The sequence below is a fragment of the Mus caroli genome, unplaced genomic scaffold, assembly GCF_978045245.1.
Source record: "Mus caroli unplaced genomic scaffold, Mus_caroli_1 scaffold_13, whole genome shotgun sequence".
NCBI classification, from domain to species: Eukaryota; Metazoa; Chordata; class Mammalia; order Rodentia; family Muridae; genus Mus; species Mus caroli.
This window is the reverse complement of record NW_028227268.1, coordinates 82,564,912-82,585,304: the sequence shown is the minus strand read 5'-3', so window position 1 is coordinate 82,585,304 and position 20,393 is coordinate 82,564,912. Positions and strand designations below refer to the sequence as shown.

The 20,393-nt window shown below is 41.1% G+C and overlaps 1 protein-coding gene across 1 annotated transcript in view; it reads right to left on the bottom strand.

Annotated features, from left to right (window-relative positions):
* Positions 1–20,393, bottom strand: part of Hmmr (hyaluronan mediated motility receptor) — a 34,377-nt gene that overhangs the window by 5,651 nt on the left and 8,333 nt on the right. The window contains exons 4-12 of the mRNA XM_021175487.3: positions 20,067–20,114; positions 17,626–17,814; positions 16,056–16,142; positions 15,865–15,965; positions 8,142–8,216; positions 7,512–7,687; positions 6,984–7,132; positions 5,512–5,726; positions 1,462–1,893 (exon numbers count right to left, since the gene is read on the bottom strand). Coding sequence (XP_021031146.2) covers positions 1,462–1,893; positions 5,512–5,726; positions 6,984–7,132; positions 7,512–7,687; positions 8,142–8,216; positions 15,865–15,965; positions 16,056–16,142; positions 17,626–17,814; positions 20,067–20,114 — 1,472 coding nt within the window. The remainder of the gene's footprint in view (positions 1–1,461; positions 1,894–5,511; positions 5,727–6,983; positions 7,133–7,511; positions 7,688–8,141; positions 8,217–15,864; positions 15,966–16,055; positions 16,143–17,625; positions 17,815–20,066; positions 20,115–20,393) is intronic.

The window sequence follows — 20,393 nt, the reverse complement described above, 5'->3', positions numbered from 1 at the left end:
TAGTTCTCTGAGTAATGAGTTTACATAACATTGTCTGTTTATGAGTGTCTTGCCGGAACGTTCTGTCTGTGAACCACATATGTGCAGTGCATGAAGACTCAGAAATAACATCTGATATCCAGGAACTGAAGTTACAGATGGCTGAGCCACCACGTGGGTGCTGGAAACTGAACCTGAATCCTTTGGAAGAGCATTCAGTGTTCTTAAACACCAAGTCAACATTGCATCTCTCCAGCCCCAGGGACCTTTTTTTTAAAAAAGAAAACAGTGCCAGGTGTAGCAGTGTAGCAGCATATACTCCCAGCACCTGGGAGGCAGAGGCAGACAGAGCTCTATGAAGTCAAGGCCAGCTTGGTCTACATAGAAAACTCCAGGACAGCCAGGGCTACAAAAAGAGACCCTATTTCCAAATAAGTAAGTAAATAAAAATAGGAGAAAGAAAAAATATGGGAAACATGAAGTCGCTGCAGTAGTAGCTGTGTACAGTATGAAGTCGCTGCAGTAGGAGTAGGGGAAATGTGTATAGACTGTGTACAGTACGGAGACAATGGTTCCCCAAGAGGACAGATGTGAGAGGAATAGAACTTGGTGCTAAATGGTGCTGGGAATGATTGTCAATGAAGGAAGTTGACTGTCCATAAAGTTGATTTCTTTTAAAACTATGTATTTAAAAAAATTACCGCACATAAAAATGTATTCATATTGACTGAAAACAGTACTCATTTTCTCTTTCGAATTCTGATAGGGTCACACTCTCTATGCCAGGTTGAACTAGAAACCACTATGTAGTTTGGTCTGGCCTCAAGCTTACTATAATTGTTTTACAGTTCACAAGAGAACGGAACAAACCTGTGAGCCACCAAGCCTAGCCAAGAATAACTTCAAAAGACAAGGAACAATGATACAACTTAAGGACTCACTGAGCATTAAAAGGATGAAATATTAGCTTCTACACACAACAGAGCATTCTGGTAACATCAGCACTTCAAGGCTGAGGTAGGACTGCCACGCGTTTCAGGCTGATCTGGGGTACATAGGTAGTACCAGGCTAGCCAGTGATATCTACCAAGGCAAGAGTATCTAAGAAAGTGTGGGGAAGGGGGTGAGGGAGGCAGAGAGAAACAGAAACTAAGAAATTATCGAATAAGCAGGGAGATAGGATAAATGTCATGTTAGATGAAGATCTAAAAGCTTTTGATTTTTTTTTCCCCAATGGTGCTATGAGAAAAGTAAGATGGTGGTGCTAAAGGTGCAGGAGGTTTGAACTGGATGGTAGGAAAGGGGACATCTACAGAAGTATAGGAGATTACTAGGTGGCACCAAGGGCCCATGGAGAGCCAGTCGTGGTATTTATGGTAATGGCAGCCATCGTCCACTGGAGTGCTTTGTTCATAGCTATCTGTAGGTAAACACTTCTCTCCACTCATAGTCCCCTACAGTAGGTACTACAAAGGAAAATACCTTTCCAGTTGACCAGTGACGTCTCTCAGTCTCTGTGCTGTGTCATTGTACTTCTCTTGCTCACTTTCCAACTGAGCAGTGACGTCCCTTAGACTCTGTGCTGTGTCATTATACTTCTCTTGCTCACTTTCCAACTGAGCAGTGACGTCCCTCAGACTCTGTGCTGTGTCATTATACTTCTCTTGCTCACTTTCCAACTGAGCAGTGACGTCCCTCAGACTCTGTGCTGTGTCATTATACTTCTCTTGCTCACTTTCCAACTGAGCAGTGACGTCCCTCAGACTCTGTGCTGTGTCATTATACTTCTCTTGCACACTTTCCAACTGAACAGTGACGTCTCTCAGACTCTGTGCTGTGTCATTATACTTCTCTTGTGCAATCAATGTGGCTTGGGCGTGAGCAGCAATATGTTTCTCCAGTTCAACTTCTTTCCTAAGAACAAGAAAATGTTAGTAATGACCAAGAACTATGCTCCATATGTATGTCTCATATGACCCTGTGCAGTAACTGCTGTACAGTTTTAAGACATACACTTAGCATTTCATCTCCTTACATGATGGTCTTACTAACTTATTTACTTGCTTCATCTGTATCTATTTTCATCTGGATTGTTTTTCATGTCTCCTAAATTACGTAGGTAATACAGAGGAAAGACCAAGCAAAACCTTTACAACAACCTGTAACGCCAATTTTACAGAACAGTCAGGTCTAAGGACTGAATGCAATGTCAACTAGAAGCTTTGAGACTTAGTAAACCTTCATTCCTTGTATTGAGACAGTAGATACTACACATAGCTAAAGGCACTTCACATAAAAAACTCTTTTTTTTTTTTGAGACAGGGTTTCTCTGTATAGCCCTGGCTGTCCTGGAACTCACTTTGTAGACCAGGCTGGCCTCGAACTCAGATATCCACCTGCCTCTGCCTCCTGAGTGCTGGGATTAAAGGTGTGCGCCGCCACGCCCGGCTCAAAAACTCTTTTTAAAGGTAGTTATAATACTATGTTCAATGATGTTATTATTTAATTTTCGTTTTTGAGCTTAGATCTTGCTATTTAGCCCAAGCTGGCCTTGAACTCAGGACCCTCTTAGCTCAGCCTACAAGTGAAAGGATCCCAGATGTCCAACCATAATGAAAATTTTAACAGTTTTCTTTAGTAACAAATAGGTTTTAAGTCATTTTTCTACATGTATACTATAAATCCCAAGTATTTTTTTCAAATATTGTATATTAAAACTCTATAACGTGTTTGGATAGGGATATGAGCCTATGAAGGATCTCTAAAAGAATTTGGTGAATTAAAAATAAACACTGCACAATTCTAAGAGAACATTCAAATGAGACAAAACGTAGATCAAAGTCATTGCACAAGGAAGAAGATAAAAGAAAAACAATCGCTACTCAGTGCTTTGTAATAAAAATATTTTCCTTGTCCCTTAGAAGAGTGATTTTCAGTTTTTTTTTTTTAAAAATCTGAGCCTAAAATGTCCAGAGTAGGAAGGACCTGAAAAAGCATCTCACATACTCAGTGAACAGCATGTGAAGGCAGCAAGACCATTTCTCTGGGAATCACACAGTTATCTAGTTAAGCCACCAAAGAAAGACCTGGTGTAAGAGATCTTGGTGTAATTAGAACTCTTTAAGGCAGAGTGAATGACTCCCAAGCCCCCTTTAGGAAATGGATTGTCTACTCAGTTTATTAGGGTTCCTGTTCCCTCACATCTGTTATAGTTAAGATAATTTCCATAACACCTTTGTACTGCTCCCTAAAGTCAGGGAATACAAAGACCTGGGGTACCTTTTTCGAGGAATCACAAAGACAGACAAACCAACCAAAAACCAAAGCAGAGGAGATTTAGAAAAGTCCTCAGTTGCCGGGCGTGGTGGCCCACACCTTTAATCCTGCACTTGGGAGGCAGGGGCAGGCGAATTTCTGAGTTCCAGGCCAGCCTGGTCTACAGAGTGAGTTCCAGGACAGCCAGGGCTACACATAGAAACCCTATCTCGAAAAAAACAAAAAAACAAACAAAAAAAGAAAAGTCCTCTGCAGGGCAGGCATCAGACACACTATAACGCCATAGGAGCTTACCCCATCCACAGTAGATTGTTTCCTTGATGGCATTTCAAGAACTTAGATGATAAACTTATTTGTAGTTTAAATTCTACAATCAAATTGCCAGGTCCAGATAAAAGAATTTGCTGTGTAGCCTGACCACCTATGTCTGGCCATTGAAACCATGGCAGAGAGGAGTGACACCTAAACTCTGTCCTCTGATCTCTACCCACTCCTGTGCTCACACACACCTCATATACCTGCCCAACAAGAAGTGGATATATGTATTTAGTTTTGATTTTCCAAGTTAGAGTTCTGTGAAATCTTGGCTTTGTAGGCCTTGAACTCACAGACATCTGCCTGACTCTGCCTCCCAAGTATGAGGATTAAAGGCATGTACCACCATGGTTGGCTAAAATATATTTTAAAAGTAAATAATAAAAATTAAAGATAAAAGACTAAAATTGTCGCTGGGGCAGTGGTGGCACACGCCTTCAATCCCAGCACTCGGGAGGCAAAGGCAGGCAGATTTCTGAGTTCCAGGCCAGCATGGTCTACAGAGTGAGTTCCAGGACAGCCAGAGCTACACAAAGAAACCCTGTCTTGCAAAACAAAACAAAAAAGAATAAAATTGTCACTTTTAAATTAAATGCAAGTTCTAGAGAAGAAAGTGCTTTTTGTTTTTTGTTTTTGTTTTTTGTTTTGGTAGGGGTTGGGTTTTCCTTTGACTGCTTTTGTTTTTTTTTGTTTTTTGGTTTTTTTTTTTTTTTTTGACACAGGGTTTCTCTGTGGAGCCCTGGCTTTCTTGGAACTCACTCTGTAGACAAGGTTGGCCTTAAACTCAAGAGATCTGCCTGCTTCTGCCTCCCAAATGCTGGACCTAAAGGAGTATGCCACCACACTTGGCAAGAAGAAAGTTTTAACAGGCATTAATTTTTTTTTTTTTTTTACTTTTACTGAGAATGTTGTTGAATGTATATCAGCTATTTCTGATTGTTTTATTTCTGCATTTATTTTTATTCGAGATAGCACTCCATTCTACAACACAGGCAGGCCTCAAGCTCACTGTACTCTTCTGGCCTCAGCATCTGAAGTGCTGGTACTACATGTCTGAGCCACTGTAACTGGCTTTCTGACTGTTACATCTCTCTCTCTCTCTCCCTATTTATTATATGTAAGTACACTGTAGCTGTCTTCAGACACACCAGAGAGGGTGTCAGATCTCATTACAGATGGTTGCGAGCCACCATGTGGTTGCTGGGAATTGAACTCAGGAACTTTGGAAGAACAGTCAGTGCTCTTAACCGCTGAGCCATCTCTCTAGCCCCGATTGTTATTTCTGAAGCAAGATTGGGGGCAAGGAGCCCCCAGAGTGGGACGAGAAGCAACTTCTGACAGTTGTCCTCTGACGTGCACGACGAGCCAGCAGCTTGTGGACGATATGGGTGTTGGTGCACGTGCATGGGTGCACACACACAAACCAGTGAGTGTTTGTACTCTCTCAAGAAAGCTATTTAAAACATTAAAAGGCCTAGATGTTTTCAAATATAAGACACATTGCTTTAACTCTGATGTCTAACAACTTTTAGAAAAGGTGGTAGGAAAGAATCACATAAATATGTTTTTCACTTTAGGAAAAGAAAAGGGCTCTGTTTGTTTTATGGAGCCAAAGTCTCACTATTATAGCCTAGGATGCCTTGAACTCAGTGTGCAATCAAGACCAACCTCCAACTCATCCTCCTCCTGCTTTAATCCCTTGGGTCCTGGGATTAAAAATGTTAACAGGCCAGCTTTTACTTTGACTGCCATACTTGTTTACATACATGAGTGTATACGTATGAGTGTATGTATAGTCTTAAAATGTTTTTCTCTTTCTTACTTTGTAAGATAATTCCAACCTCAATGCATGCACTTGGGTGACATGAGAATTCTAAAACAAGCTAGAAAATAGTTCCTGTCTCTAGGCCTGCATAAGCATGAGATCGCATTAATACAAACTCTCTCAACAGGTCGTCCAGCCGCTTCAGTTGCTCTGCAGTTGACTTCGTTTCCTCTTCCAGCTGTTTAACCAGCCTTTCACTCTGCTCCTCCTTCTGCTGGACCGCATCCAACTCAGCCAGGGCGAGCTTTAGCTCTTCTTTAAAGACGTTCTTCTCAGAAGTCATTTCCTCTTGGAAAGAGCAGAGCTGCTGCTGAAGACGAGCAGACAGTTCCTGCATTCAGACAGGTAAGCACAATTAGACATGGCACCAGGACCTTTCCGGGACACAAGAAGGAAGTACAGATAATGGACTGGAAACCAAGCGAGGAAGTTTAAAGAAAACACAGAAAATACAAATACCATATTCACTTTCCCTAGATTATATATTATAATTAAACACTGCAAAACGTAATTGCTAGCTCTTTTTAGTGTAAAATCATCATACTACCTTTTTTTTTTTTTTTTTGGTTTTTTTTGGACAGGGTTTCTCCGTGTAGCCCTGGCTGTCCTGGAACTCACTTTGTAGACCAGGCTGGCCTGGAACTCAGAAGTCCGCCTGCCTGTGCCTCCCGAGTGCTGAGATTAAAGGTGTGTGCCACCACACCTGGCCACACTGCCTTTTTTATATTTGCTTTACAATTGGCTTTTATATATATTTCAATATATCCTATTTTTATATATACTCCAATATACTCTATTTAGATATGGTAAAAATATATTATGATCTCAATGTTACATAAAATGTATAAGGTATACACATTTCAAAGTTATTTAACTTTAATCATCGAGAAAAAATATTAAATTCCAGATTTTAAGTGCATATTAGTTTTCACTAGTCCTATCCCCATCTCAGTTTTCCTTTCCACAGGTAACTTTTGGCTTAGAAGACATATTGCCCATATATTTTCATACATGCATACACTCTGAGGGCTATGCTATATATTCTCTGTATGTAAAAATTTCATAAAATCATGAAAATAGTTGACATCTTCCATTTCATGTTTATAGTTATCTGAACGCCGTGTTAGAACTGTCTGTTTTTATTCCATGACCATGTTTATTTGTTTGTATTTATTTTGTATTTATTTATTGGGCCTTTTACCTCACTAATATGTAAGATATTCTTTATGTAACCTGTATTTTCAAATTGTTGGGTTTTTCCTATTACACATTCATTCTCTCTGTCTGTCTGTCTCTGTCTCTCTCTCCCTGTTTTTGAGACAGGGTTTCTCTATGTACCCCTGGCTGTCCTGGAACTCACTCTGTAGACCAGGTTGACCTTGAACTTACAGAGATCACTTGCTTCTATCTCATTAGTACTAGGATTAAAGATGTGTGCCACCATGCCCAGCCTAGACATTCTTTTTAAGATAATTACAAATATGTAGCTCATCTAGTTAATACAAACATACGCCAATATCTGTGGCTAAACATTCAAAGGATATACTCCAGGTTTTTCTGACATACACAAACAAATGTAGGTAGCTACCTTCTCTTGCTGCAGAAGTGACTGGCTTTGCAATTCTTTTTGTTGCAGCTTTTCATATTCTTGCCTTTCCAGAGCCAGCCTCTCTGTTAGGATCTGCATATCAGCACTGAGACTTTCAGCCCTTTCTCTATCCTTGCTGACAAGGTTGTCTGTAAGAGAAGCAGGAAACATCCATCAGTCACTGTTGTTGAGAAACCTAGTTTCTGTGATATTTCAGTGCTTTGGCACACTATACAGATAAAGCATCTCCAAGGAGGGAAGACGATATAGTCATTACCTTATTACATTCCCTACACAGGTATTTAGTTTTGAGTTTGCACCAATTATAAATGTCACCCCGAGAAGAAGTCATCAAGTCCTCATTTCCAAAGAGTGCAATATGTCAAAATAAATAGAACACACTGCACTGTTAAAAAACTTCTCAAGTACAGCACATGAATTTTTCTTATTTACATAGTTATGAAAATGTGCATTTTTTATAGACAGTCTAAGGCTTCACAGAGCAAAGCGACAGAAACAGCACAGTACCTCTTTCTGTTTCAAGCAGCTGGCATTTAACAGTCAGGTCTTCTATTTGCTTAGAAAATGTAATGTTTTCCTCAAGAGACTGCTTAAGACTTAAAATCTCACGATCCTTCTCTTTCAAATCTTCTTCTAACTGGGCAATATCTACTTTGAATTTTTCCACTTGATCAGATGCACAGCTGTATTAAAAGACATTTTGAAGAAAATTTCTCTTAAGGTACAGGAAAAACATGAGTTCAACAAAATAAGGTGCTTTTGTTTTCTCTGTGTGAAAAACCTGATACTGATTCCAGGGCTTCCCATATGCCAGGCATATGCTCTACCAACAAAGTCATATCGCAAACCAATAAGGTTCATTCTCTTTATTAAATTTTCATTTCAATTATTTGTTTATTCAATGTGTATGAGTGTTTGCCCACATGTATGTTTGTGTACCACATGTATGCAGTGCCCACAGAGGCCAGAAGGCGGCACTGGATAAATTCCCTCGGGCACTGGAGTTACAGATGGTTGTGAGCCACCACGTGGGTGCTGAGAAATGCAATGGATCCTCTGGAAGAGCAGCCGGTGCTCTTAACTGCTGAGCCATCTCTCCAGCCCAGAAGTTAATTTTAAAGCTACTATTTATATTACCTAATTTCTTGGATGTATTCTAAGAGTTTTTCTGTTTCACATTTTTCATCGATCTTTTCTTTCTCTATTGAAACACTGAAAAAGAAAAAAGAGTAAATACAGATGGTTCACTTATTAATAACCATGCATAGTACTTAATAGCTAGTATTGTTATGTCATGTAAGGTAACACTAGAGGTCAAACTCTTACAACTTCATGTGAGTTTTTTCAGATTAACAACTCATAGCGACACAGAAGCTTTGGATTTATTTACATAAGCTTCCCAACCCTGATCTGCATGACCAAGAACCACTTTATAAATCAGAATGATCTGATTTTACAGCTTTCCTAGTTCCTTCCCAGTCCAAGGCACATTTTTGTGTGCCAAGAGGCTTTTGCTCCAGGCTGTATGGTATTCAATCACTTCCATGGTTTAGGCTCTTCAGGATGATCTAGTTTGAGGAATGAATAAGATTTAAATAGACATTTCAGAATAGAAGCTATGTGAGGCCTAAAAATACACATACAAGAAATTAAAGTAATAAATTATTGCCAGGTTGTATGGTTCAGGTCTGTAAATCCTAGCAATGTGGGAGGCTGAAGCAGGAGGATCGAGACTATGAAGACTTCCTGGGCTACTTGAGACCCAGGACCTTGTTTCAAACAGGAAGAACAAAGACAAATGACAAATCAGCATTTTATACCATTAGAAAGGGGGAAGAGACCAGCAATATCAAACAGCATGACTGCAGAACAACTCTGAAGACCATTCTTTGCTGCAGAGTTATAAAGCAGCACAGCTCTGTGTGCAGGTGGTGTATATGTGTAAGTGCTGTGTGTGATATGTTTATGTATGCAGGTAGACACAAGCATGTGTGTGCTTACGGAGGCCAGAAGCCAACATGAGGTGCCTCTTCTGTTGCACTTGACTTTATTTTCAGAGACAGGGTCTCTCTCAATGTAGAGCTCATTGTTTTGGTCTTCACTTGCTGTCCAGTAGACCCCTAATATCTACCTGTCTCTGCTCACCAGGGTTGAAGATATAGACAGATCCCCCTGAGCCCAGTACTCTATGTGTGAACTGGGGATCTAAACTCAGGCCCCCTGGTTTTTTCAGCAGGTACTGTGTTCAGTGATTTATCTCCCAGCCCTTATGTCCAATTTGCATGATTCTGGTTTGAGACTCCCACTCCTATATGCTTACTAAAGAGGTATAAAAGAGGCATATTCACAAAGACATACAGCATGTTCATAGCTGTCATATTCAGTAGTCAAAAGACCAAAACCAGCTCAAGTAATACTTATATAGTTAATTTATAGAGAAATACTCATATAGTGAATTTAAGCTAAGCAATGAAATGAAAATGAAAAAAAATTATAGTATACATGATAGTATATATGAATTTTGATGAACAAATCTTGTACCCTGAATAGTGATAACCTTTTCCTATAGCAAGTTTAAAAGACAGAGAACTGTGGGGATGGGGAACATTACAAGGCTACAGAGGCAGCATTCCCAGGGGTGAAAATGTTTTCAGTTTTCACAACTACATATGACTAGGATGTCATTGAACTACAAACATACGATCACTACATTGTATTATGCCATATGGAACTTATAGCTCAGTAATTTTTAACAGTCAGTAATGACTGGACATTAATCGTACCTTCCTGTCCCAAGGTTTCAGTTGAGATAGTTTTAGACAGCTATATCAATGTAATGATGTTAGAAGAACGATCTTAAGACCTTCCCTGTTCTTAATTGCCGAGGCATGAAAGCCATAAAGGTAACACACTCCTGCGTTTGAGAATGATTAGGTTTTAACCTACACTTAAGGGGTTAACGGAAGGACTGACCAAAGTATTGAGGAAAGTCTTAGTAACTCTAGCTTTCAGAGGAAAGCAAACACAAAGGGGTTAACAACTTGCTGCAGTCTTTTTTTTTTTTTTTTTGGATTTTGGTTTTTGGTTTTCCGAGAGAGGGTTTCTCTGTGTAGCCCTGGCTGTCCTTGGAACTCACTCTGTAGACCAGGCTGGACTCGAACTCAGAAATCGACCTGCCTCTACCTCCCAAGTGCTGGGATTAAAGACTTGCGCCACCACGCCCAGCAAGTTTGCTGCAGTCTTAATAAAAGGAAGTATAGGGGAAAAGCCTCGAAGATATGGGCACAGGGGAAAAATTCCTGAATAGAACAGCAATGGCTTGTGCTGTAAGATCGAGAATTGACAAACGGGACCTCATAAACTGCAAAGCATCTATAAGGCAAAAGACACCGTCAATAAGACAAAAAGGCCACCAACAGATTGGGAAAGGATCTTTACCTATCCTAAATCAGACAGGGGACTAATATCCAATATATATAAAGAACTCAAGAAGGTGGACTCCAGAAAATCAAATAACCCCATTAAAAAATGGGGCTCAGAGCTAAACAAAGAATTCTCACCTGAGGAATACGGAATGGCTGAGAAGCACCTGAAAAAATGTTCAGCATCCTTAATCATCAGGAAAATGCAAATCAAAACAACCCTGAGATTCCATCTCACACCAGTCTGAATGGCTAAGATCAAAAATTCAGGTGACAGCAGATGCTGGCCAGGATGTGGAGAAAGAAGAACACTCCTCCACTGTTGGTGAGATTGCAAGCTTGTACAACCACTCTGAAAATCAGTCTGGTGGTTCCTCAGAAAATTGGACATAGTACTACCGGAGGATCCAGCAATACCTCTCCTGGGCATATATCCAGAAGATGTTCCAACTGGTAAGAAAGACACATGCTCCACTATGTTCATAGCAGCCTTATTTATAATAGTCAGAAGCTGGAAAGAACCCAGATGCCCCTCAACAGAGGAATGGATACAAAAAATGTGGTACATTTACATAATGGAGTACTACTCAGCTATTAAAAAGAATGAATTTATGAAATTCCTAGGCAAATGGTTGGACCTGGAGGGCATCATCCTGAGTGAGGTAACTCAATCACAAAAGAACTCAAATGATATGTAGTCACTGATAAGTGGATATTAGCCCAGAAACTTAGAATACCCAAGATATAAGATACAATTTGCAAAACATATGAAACTCAAGAAGAACGAAGGAAGACCAAAGTGTGGACACTTTGCCCCTTCTTAGAATTGGGAACAAAACACCCATAGAAGGAGTTACAGAGACAAAGTTTGGAGCTGTGACGAAAGGATGGACCATCTAGAGACTGCCATATCCAGGAATCCATCCCATAATCAGCCTCCAAACACTGACATCATTGCATACACTAGCAAGATTTTGCTGAAAGGACCCTGATATAGCTGTCTCTTGTAAGACTATGCCAGGGCCTAGCAAACACAGAAGTGGATGCTCACAGTCAGCTATTGGATGGATCACAGAGCCTCCAATGGAGGAGCTAGAGAAACTACCCAAGGAGCTAAAGGGGTCTGCAACCCTATAGGTGGAACAACATTATGAACTAACCAGTACCCCTGGAGGTCTTGTCTCTAGCTGCATATGTATCAGAAGATGGCCTAGTCGGCCAGCACTGAAAAGAGAGGCCCATTGGTCATGCAAACTTTATATGCCCCAGTACAGGGGAATGCCAGGGCCAAAAAGTGGGAGTGAGGGGCAGGTAGGGCAATGGGGGGGGGGAGGGTATGGGGGACTTTTGGGATATCATTGGAAATGTAAATGAGGAAAATACCTAATGAACAAAAAAAAAAAAAAAAAGGAAGTGTAAAAGTCAGAGCCGAAATGAACAAAACAGAGCCTAGACAAAGCTAGCTTCCTTGGTAGCCAGAATCACGGTGACCCCCTGATGTTCCTGCCTTCACCTCAGACATGGTGCAGCATTATATCTGGCTCTTTTCGTTGATCCCTTGCAATTTTTTGTTTTGTTTTAAAGTTTCCAAGGACCTATCCTCACAGGCCTACTTCCTCTAGCTGTGCCCACAACCTCCTCAAGGTCCCACAGCCTGCCAACACGACCAACTAGGAACAGGTTCAAAACAGGATCGTGTATGGGGCATGTGCCATTCAAACCACAACAGAGGGGATCCATTTTCTACAATAAAAATGATCAAGTGTTGCAGGATATTTGATCACACTGTGAACCCTTTACTAGAAAAACTTGTTTTTAGTTTAGGCATGACTCAGCCCTAACACACACCTTTAATCTGAGGCTTTCTGCTTACTGTAAATAGGATTAAATAAAGTCAACCATAGGTTAAGGGCAAGCAACAAGGTTGACAGGGAGTGAACACAGGAAAAACCATAGAGAGTAAGAGGAAGTCAGGAGGATGGATAGACACACACACACAGGAAATAGAAGGGAGGGACATTCCGTTTGAAGGGAGTTTTGTGATGGTGTAGAGGAGAACTTCCTTTTTGGGACATCGGCTGAGGAAGAAGATAAGTGGGGTGATGGGTGCTTTCTCTGTCTCTCTGAGCTATCAAACTTTCACCCTAGCTTCTGGCTCCTGAGTCCTTACTGGTAAAAATCAAATGATTGAGATTTTGTTAAAAAACAATAAAAGTGGGCTGGCAAGATGGCTCAGTGGGTAAGAGCACTGACTTGCTCTTCCGAAGGTCATGAGTTCAAGTCCCAGCAACCACATGGTGGTTCACAACCACCCATAATGAGATCTGATGCCCTCTGCTGGTGCGTCTGAAGTCAGCTACACTGTACTTATATATAATAATAAATAAATCTTAAAAAAAAAAAACAATAAAAGTTATAGATGGTAAAATTATCAAAGTAGCTTATAAATTCAATGTGACCTCTAACTAGACATCAAGGACATTCTTCACAAAGCAAGAAAAAAATCTATAATTTTAAAGAAAATACGAAATAATGAAAAACCATATAAGCAAAAGACATCTTGAGCAAAAAAAGCAATGCAAGAGTGACTCAACTATATGATTTAATATACTACAAAGCTACTGAAGTGAGAGCACTGTGTTAGTGTGAAAAAAGACAACTGGATATATTAACATTGTAGAGCCAAAGGAAGCAACAAACACGCCATAGCACAAGCACTGGTGACAGGAGACTCCTCAGACTGGGCCAGTAACACTGAGTCCTCATGCAGGAAAATGACAGGAGGTCTCTTTCACCCATCAGCTTCCAAAGTCAACTCAAAATGAACTATGTACTGAACACTTAACAATCATACTGCCAGCACACACTCAGGGGTAATGCTTCAGGACCTGGACACATGCGCGCACGTGTGTGTGTGTGTGTGTGTGTGTGTGTGTGTGTGTGTAAATCCTCTAAGCAGACAGAAAAAGCAAAAACAGATGATTGTAACTACATCAACATTCTAGACAGCAAAAGAAGTGACTAGATGATGAGACCACTAATAGAACTGGGGAAAATATTTATAAAGTGTATCTCTAATAGTTTTGATATGGTGGAGGTTTGAATAGTAATGGCCCCCAGAGACTTGTGTGTTGGAATACTTGGCCCACAGGGAGTGGCATTATTAGGGGTGGCCTTGTTGGAAGAAGTGTGTCACTGTGGAGGTGGGATTTGAGGCTTTATAAGCTCAAGTTAGGCCTAGAGTGGCACAGTCTCCTTTTGCTACCTGTGGATCAAGATGTAGAACTCTCAGTTCCTTCTCCAGCACCACGTAGGCCCGCACACTGCCATGCTTCCCGTCACGATGACAGACTAAACCTCTGAAGCTGTAAGCCAGCCCCAATTAAATGTTTTTCTTTATAAGAGTTGAGGTGGTCATAGTGTCTCTTCACATCAAAGTAAGGAACTTTCAAAATTTAGCAGTAAAAAAATCCAAAACAACAACAAAAAACCTCAACTCAATTAAAAAATGGGCAACAGATATAAATAGACATATTCTCAGAAATTACAAAAAAGCTTAATATCATTAATTACTAGGAAAATGCAAATAAAAAATAAAATAAAATATTAATTCACCAATGGTCATTAAATAACGTGTACGCTCTCTCACTGTCTCTCTCACACACATACACAGCATGTGCATGGGTAACACTAATAATAAAAGAAAAAGACTATCAACCTCAAAGTGGGGGTCCATAGGAAGGGTTAGAAGGAGGGCACCTGGGAGGGGCTGAAGAGAGGAAATAATATAATTCTATTTCAGTTAAAAATGTACTTTGATTATAAAAGGACTAGGGTCACAGGGATAGCTCAGTGGCCAGGAGCACATGCTGCTGTTCCTGATGATCCAGGTTCAGTTCCTAGCAGCACATGATGGCTAACAACAGCTGTAGTTCCAGCACAGAACTTGCTTTCTGGATTCTGTGGAAACTGTCCACAAGTGCTGCACAGATACACAGATACACTTGCAGGCAACCCCCTTTCCATCACTGTACCAAAAAAGGTCTGTATGTGTGTGTGTGTAGATTGATTTTGGAGTCTGAAGAGATTGCTTAGCAGCTAAGAGTTCTCATTGCTCTTACAGAGGATCTCAATTCTTAGCATCACATGGGGATCACAACTATCTATTCCTACAGTTCCAGGGGATCCAATGTTCTCTTCTGACCCCCACGGGCACCAGCACGCACACAGGCAAAATACTCACACACGCCGGGCGTGGTGGCGCACGCCTTTAATCCCAGCACTCGGGAGGCAGAGGCAGGCGGATTTCTGAGTTCGAGGCCAGCCTGGTCTACAAAGTGAGTGCCAGGACAGCCAGGGCTACACAGAGAAACCCTGTCTCGAAAAAACCAAAAATACTCACACACATACAGAGAAGTAAAAGGGCTGAAGTTAACAAGTGCTGATAAGCATGCGGAAGAAAAGGAACCTTTGTATACTGGTGATAGGAAAGCCATTTGACATAGTTATGGAAAACAGAATGTAGATTTTTCTTTTATTAAAAATAAAGTACCGCCGGGCGTGGTGGCGCACACCTTTAATCCCAGCAGAGGCAGAGGCAGGCGGATTTCTGAGTTCGAGGCCAGCCTGGTCTACAAAGTGAGTGCCAGGACAGCCAGGGCTACACAGAGAAACCCTGTCTCAAAAAACCTAAATAAATAAATAAATAAATATAAAGTACCATAAGATCAACAATTGCACATGTGTGTGGGTATACAGGCAAAGAAAACAAAATCACTATACAGAAGTGTGGCTCGTCTCATGCTCAATCTCAGCACTATACAAGAGAGCCATGTAATAGAAGTCATGGACATCTATTCAAGAGATGAGTAGAGAAGGAAATGTATCAATGATACAGAATGGAATGGCATTTAAGCATATATAAAAAGAGTGCACTTTGTAACATCATGGATGGAACTAGAGTTCATTATGTCAAATGAAATAAGGGAGGCACAGAAAGACAAATACCATACCATCGCACAAAACTGTGAAAATAAAAAATTCATTATCCTAGAGAACTGTTACTGAAGCTGGGAAAGCAGGGGAAGGTCAGCATGGGGATGGCTGGGAATGGCTGGGAATGGCTGGGAATGGCTGGGAATGGCTGGGAATGCCTGGTCCTGGGCACGGTACGTCAATGAGTTCTAATACAGACAGGAGCAGGAAGTCGGTGGGCTACAGTAAGGTGAGGACAGACTGTGTAACTCAGAAAGCTGGGCTGTTTTCAGTATAACGAAAGGAGGAGATTCATATATTTGATTTCCTCATTAAAAATATGTATGTACATTGAATCATGAGAAAGAACCCTGTTAATCTGTACAGTTTGAGAGAAGAGTTAAATGTAGGAAAAAGATTAAGCCATTGTCACAGTCAGAAATCTTTTCCTTTGTGCCACTTACAGCTTTCCCTCCAGCTGGACTATTTTTCCCTTAGACTCCGTGAGGTCCTTCTGAGTGGCCTGCAGCTTCAGCTCCATGCCTTCCTGTTTGACCATCATACTCTGCACAACACAGAGAACTATTTTAGGAAATGAGACATTCTTAGGGCCCCAGAGTCAACTGACAGGATACACACTAAAGCAAGCACTCACCCTCATCTTTGTCTCTCTCTTATTTCTGAGTTTCATCAATTCCAGGCTTAGAGCTCTCATATTCTTTTGGTGACCATCTTCAGAAAACTACAATAAACATAAGAACTCAGATATATATTCTGCCACATCATAAATATAATTATTTAAGGTTAGGTGTGGTATCAGATACTTGTAATCTCAGTGCTTGAGAGATAGAGGCAAGGCTGGTCAAGAGCTCAAGGTCAGCTTGGACTTCATAGGACATTGTTTCAAAAAACAAAAACAAAAACAAAAAACCAAAAAAAAACCAAAAACAACCCAAAGAAAAAGAATTACTTAAATACCGATTAAGGGAGCTGGGCGGTGCTTGTGCTCCCCTTTAGTCCCAGTTTGCAGGAGGCAGAGTCAGGTGGATCTCTGAGGTCGAGGCCAGTTTGGTTTACAGAGTAAGGTCTAGGACAGGCAGAGCTACAGAGAAACCCTGTCTCGAACAAACGAGCAGACAAATGACTGACTACTGTGCCTGTCACTGGAACTACTCACAGTGTGGCAGAGAGAAAAGCCTGGAGCACAGCAAGCACTGACTGGGCGCCAGCACTGCCTGTCCGCTCCTTTCTTTTTTGCTTTTCTGGCTTATTTTTAAACAGTCTAAGCGGTCACTTACGGCTATATGCTAGAAAGGCCTTTGTAAGGTCTCTCACAAAGACTTGTGGAACTAGGTTTTGCTAGACTGGTCTCAGCTACCTGGGACATCTACAGTATGCAGGATGTGATGCCAAGTCAGGGCCTTCTAGGTCAGAATGCACCTTGGGCTCTAATATACCTTTTACTGTCTGCATACTGAGCAAGTACTCCCGACATCAAGCCTATCACAGGCCCTGAATAAATGATGAATTCAACCAAAGCCTGACTTGTCTCTTCCTTCTCTTTCTACCATTGCTTCATATAAACACAATTTATGTATTGAGCACACTCACTCCACTAATTATTTCCAACTGCATTCCCCCCAAACCTTTAGAAGAGTAAGCTTAGGTTTTTTTTGAGACATGTTGCCATATAGTGTAGGCTGGCCTAAAACCCTTCTGCCTCAGCTCCTGAGTGCAGCATTACTCATATTTGACACTATGTCTTTTTCAGGGGAGGACTTTTTAAAAAGAGACTTCAAAATGTAAATTGTGTAATACCCTGATGGTCATATTTACTGGGGTGTGGCAGGGGTGAAAAACTATCAGGCATGGAAACAAATAGCTGCCTTTTGTTTAACCCATGCCAAGCCCCCTTTAATTAAAAAGGCAAGACTCGCCTACAGAAGTAGTTAATTTATCAGTCACAGCCAGACTAATGGCTTGCCATTATCTACTGCATTCTGTTCAGAACCGTTACAGCTTCCTTGAAATAGACCAGTACTCAGCTTCGCAAACTGTCTCTCTGGTTTGTGCGATCAGGCACAGCGTACTCCTCTACTTACAGTGTAAGTGAATGAACAGCCTCAGCTGCACTGGTAAGCGTCACAGCTTAACCTGCCAAACAACCTGAACGTGAGGGTGCGTATCAGCCATTCAATTCTGACCTTCTCATGAAGCTCGAGTACCTTAGACTTTAGTAGCTCGTTTGCTCTGGTTACTTCAGTAAGCCGTTTTTCCAGTGAAGCATTACTCGCCGAGAGAGATGTTTTCTCTCTGACTGCTGCATTTAGCTTTGCTTCTGTCTTCTCCAATTCAGATTCCATGTCCTGGATCCGTTTGTCCTGAGTCCCTCGCTCTTGCAAAAGAACACGAATCTGGAAAAAAATGAGAAAATAAACACTTGATTGATCCCAGTGGTACCAGAGGTCTCAAAACTAGCAAACCTACATTTTGATATGGTGTTTAGATATTCTTATTTTACTTGCTACTTGATTTATTTCCCTTATGACACATCTTAAAGATATGCCTTATAAATGCAGGATTAGCATTTGAGAGGCAGAAGCAGGTGGATGTCTGTGATTTTTCAGGCCAGGCTGGTCCACCTGGCCATTTGGAGCTACATACTGAGAACCTGTCTCAAACATACACACAGACACAGTCATAGTCACATACACAGTGATACATATACACTGTCACACACAGACACAGTCATAGTCACAGACACAGTGATACATACACACTGTCACACACAGACACAGTCATAGTCACATACACAGTGATACATACACACTGTCACACACAGACACAGTCACAGACACAGAGATATATACACACTGTCACACACAGACACAGTCACAGACACAGAGATACATACACACTGTCACACACAGACAGTCATAGTCAGACACAGAGATACATACACACTGTCACACACAGACACAGTCAGTCACATACACAGTGATACATACACACTGTCACACACAGACACAGTCATAGTCACAGAGATACATACACAGTCACACACAGACACAGTCATAGTCACAGACACAGTGATACATACACACTGTCACACACAGACACAGTCATAGTCACATACACAGTGATATATACACACTGTCACACACAGACACAGTCATAGTCACATACACAGTGATACATACACACTGTCACACACAGACACAGTCATAGTCACAGAGATACATACACAGTCACACACAGACACAGTCATAGTCACAGACACAATGATACATACACACTGTCACACACAGACACAGTCATAGTCACATACACAGTGATACATACACACTGTCACACACAGACACAGTCATAGTCACAGACACAGAGATACATACACACTGTCACACACAGACACAGTCATAGTCACATACACAGTGATACATACACACTGTCACACACAGACACAGTCACAGACACAGAGATACATACACACTGTCACACACAGACAGTCATAGTCACAGACACAGAGATACATACACACTGTCACACACAGACACAGTCAGTCACATACACAGTGATACATACACACTGTCACACACAGACACAGTCATAGTCACAGAGATACATACACAGTCACACACAGACACAGTCATAGTCACAGACACAGTGATACATACACACTGTCACACACAGACACAGTCATAGTCACATACACAGTGATACATACACACTGTCACACACAGACACAGTCATAGTCACAGAGATATATACACAGTCACACACAGACACAGTCATAGTCACAGACACAGAGATACATACACACTGTCACACACAAATACCACCAACAAAATACAATGACTTTTAATTGCCATAAATGTACAAGTGTAAGCTAGCTCTATTTAGTCACTTAAAACTTATAACAGTTCTCATTTTCACCAGTCCTAATGACACAAACTATAGTTTGAAGTGCTAAATATTTTGAGAAAGCAGGCCTCAGTAGAATTTAATAGGCATCAGTTTCATTGTTCCTACTAGTTAAACAGCAGCAAAACAAAGAAGCTAACATTTGTCAATAGTAAACAAGGGCTTGCTGCTGAAACCTGACAGTGGGAGTTTAGAGCTCCGGGGCCCATGTAAATGCCACTAAGGTGCTGTGGCACACTTCTAATCCCACTGCTTTGGATGGAAACATCTCTGGAGCCAGCTGGCTGGGTAGGCGAGCTGAAATGACGAGCTAAGATGCTGAAAAATTCTACCTCAATATTTGAAGATGAAGAACAACCTATGAAGACACTGGCTCCCACATCCACGCACATGTGAATATGTGTACATACAAGTATGCATACCACACATTCATGAAAAAAAAAAGTCTGGGTAAAAGCTTGCCAACCTAAACTCTGATGCAAATAATTAGTCGTAATCGCAGCAGTGCAATCAGCAATGTCACTAAGCCATCACTGTATGTGTGAGCATCAAACACCAGCTTCACTGCCACGGAGCCTCAGAAAAGACCAGCGATATTGAAGTAAAGAGAGACCAGTGCCTACGCCAAGGAACCATTTCCTAAAGGTTCTGATAGAAAATTGCCAGAATCTTAGCCTCCAAGGCTATATAATTTGCTTTTCGTTATATAGCATTTATTTTTCTGTAAGTTGAAAGTATGGCTTACCTCTTTTTCTAATCTCTTCACATCTTTATCATTCTTCTGAGACTCCTTCTGTTTAAAAGTCAAAGAACAACTATGAATTTACATGCCAAAAACATCAAAGCTCAATCTGATATTTAATTATTTATTTTTGGTCCTCTTCCAAATTAAAAAAGAATTCCCATGTATGTGTGTCTTGTGAGCTTATATGACTATGGAGTGTCATATAAGCGTCTGGTGCGTGCCTGGTGCCTGCAAAGGCCAGAAAGGGACACTGAATCCTCTGGACTGCACTTCTAACTGTGGTGAACTGCCAAGGGAATGCTGGAAACTGAACCTAGGTCCCCTGAG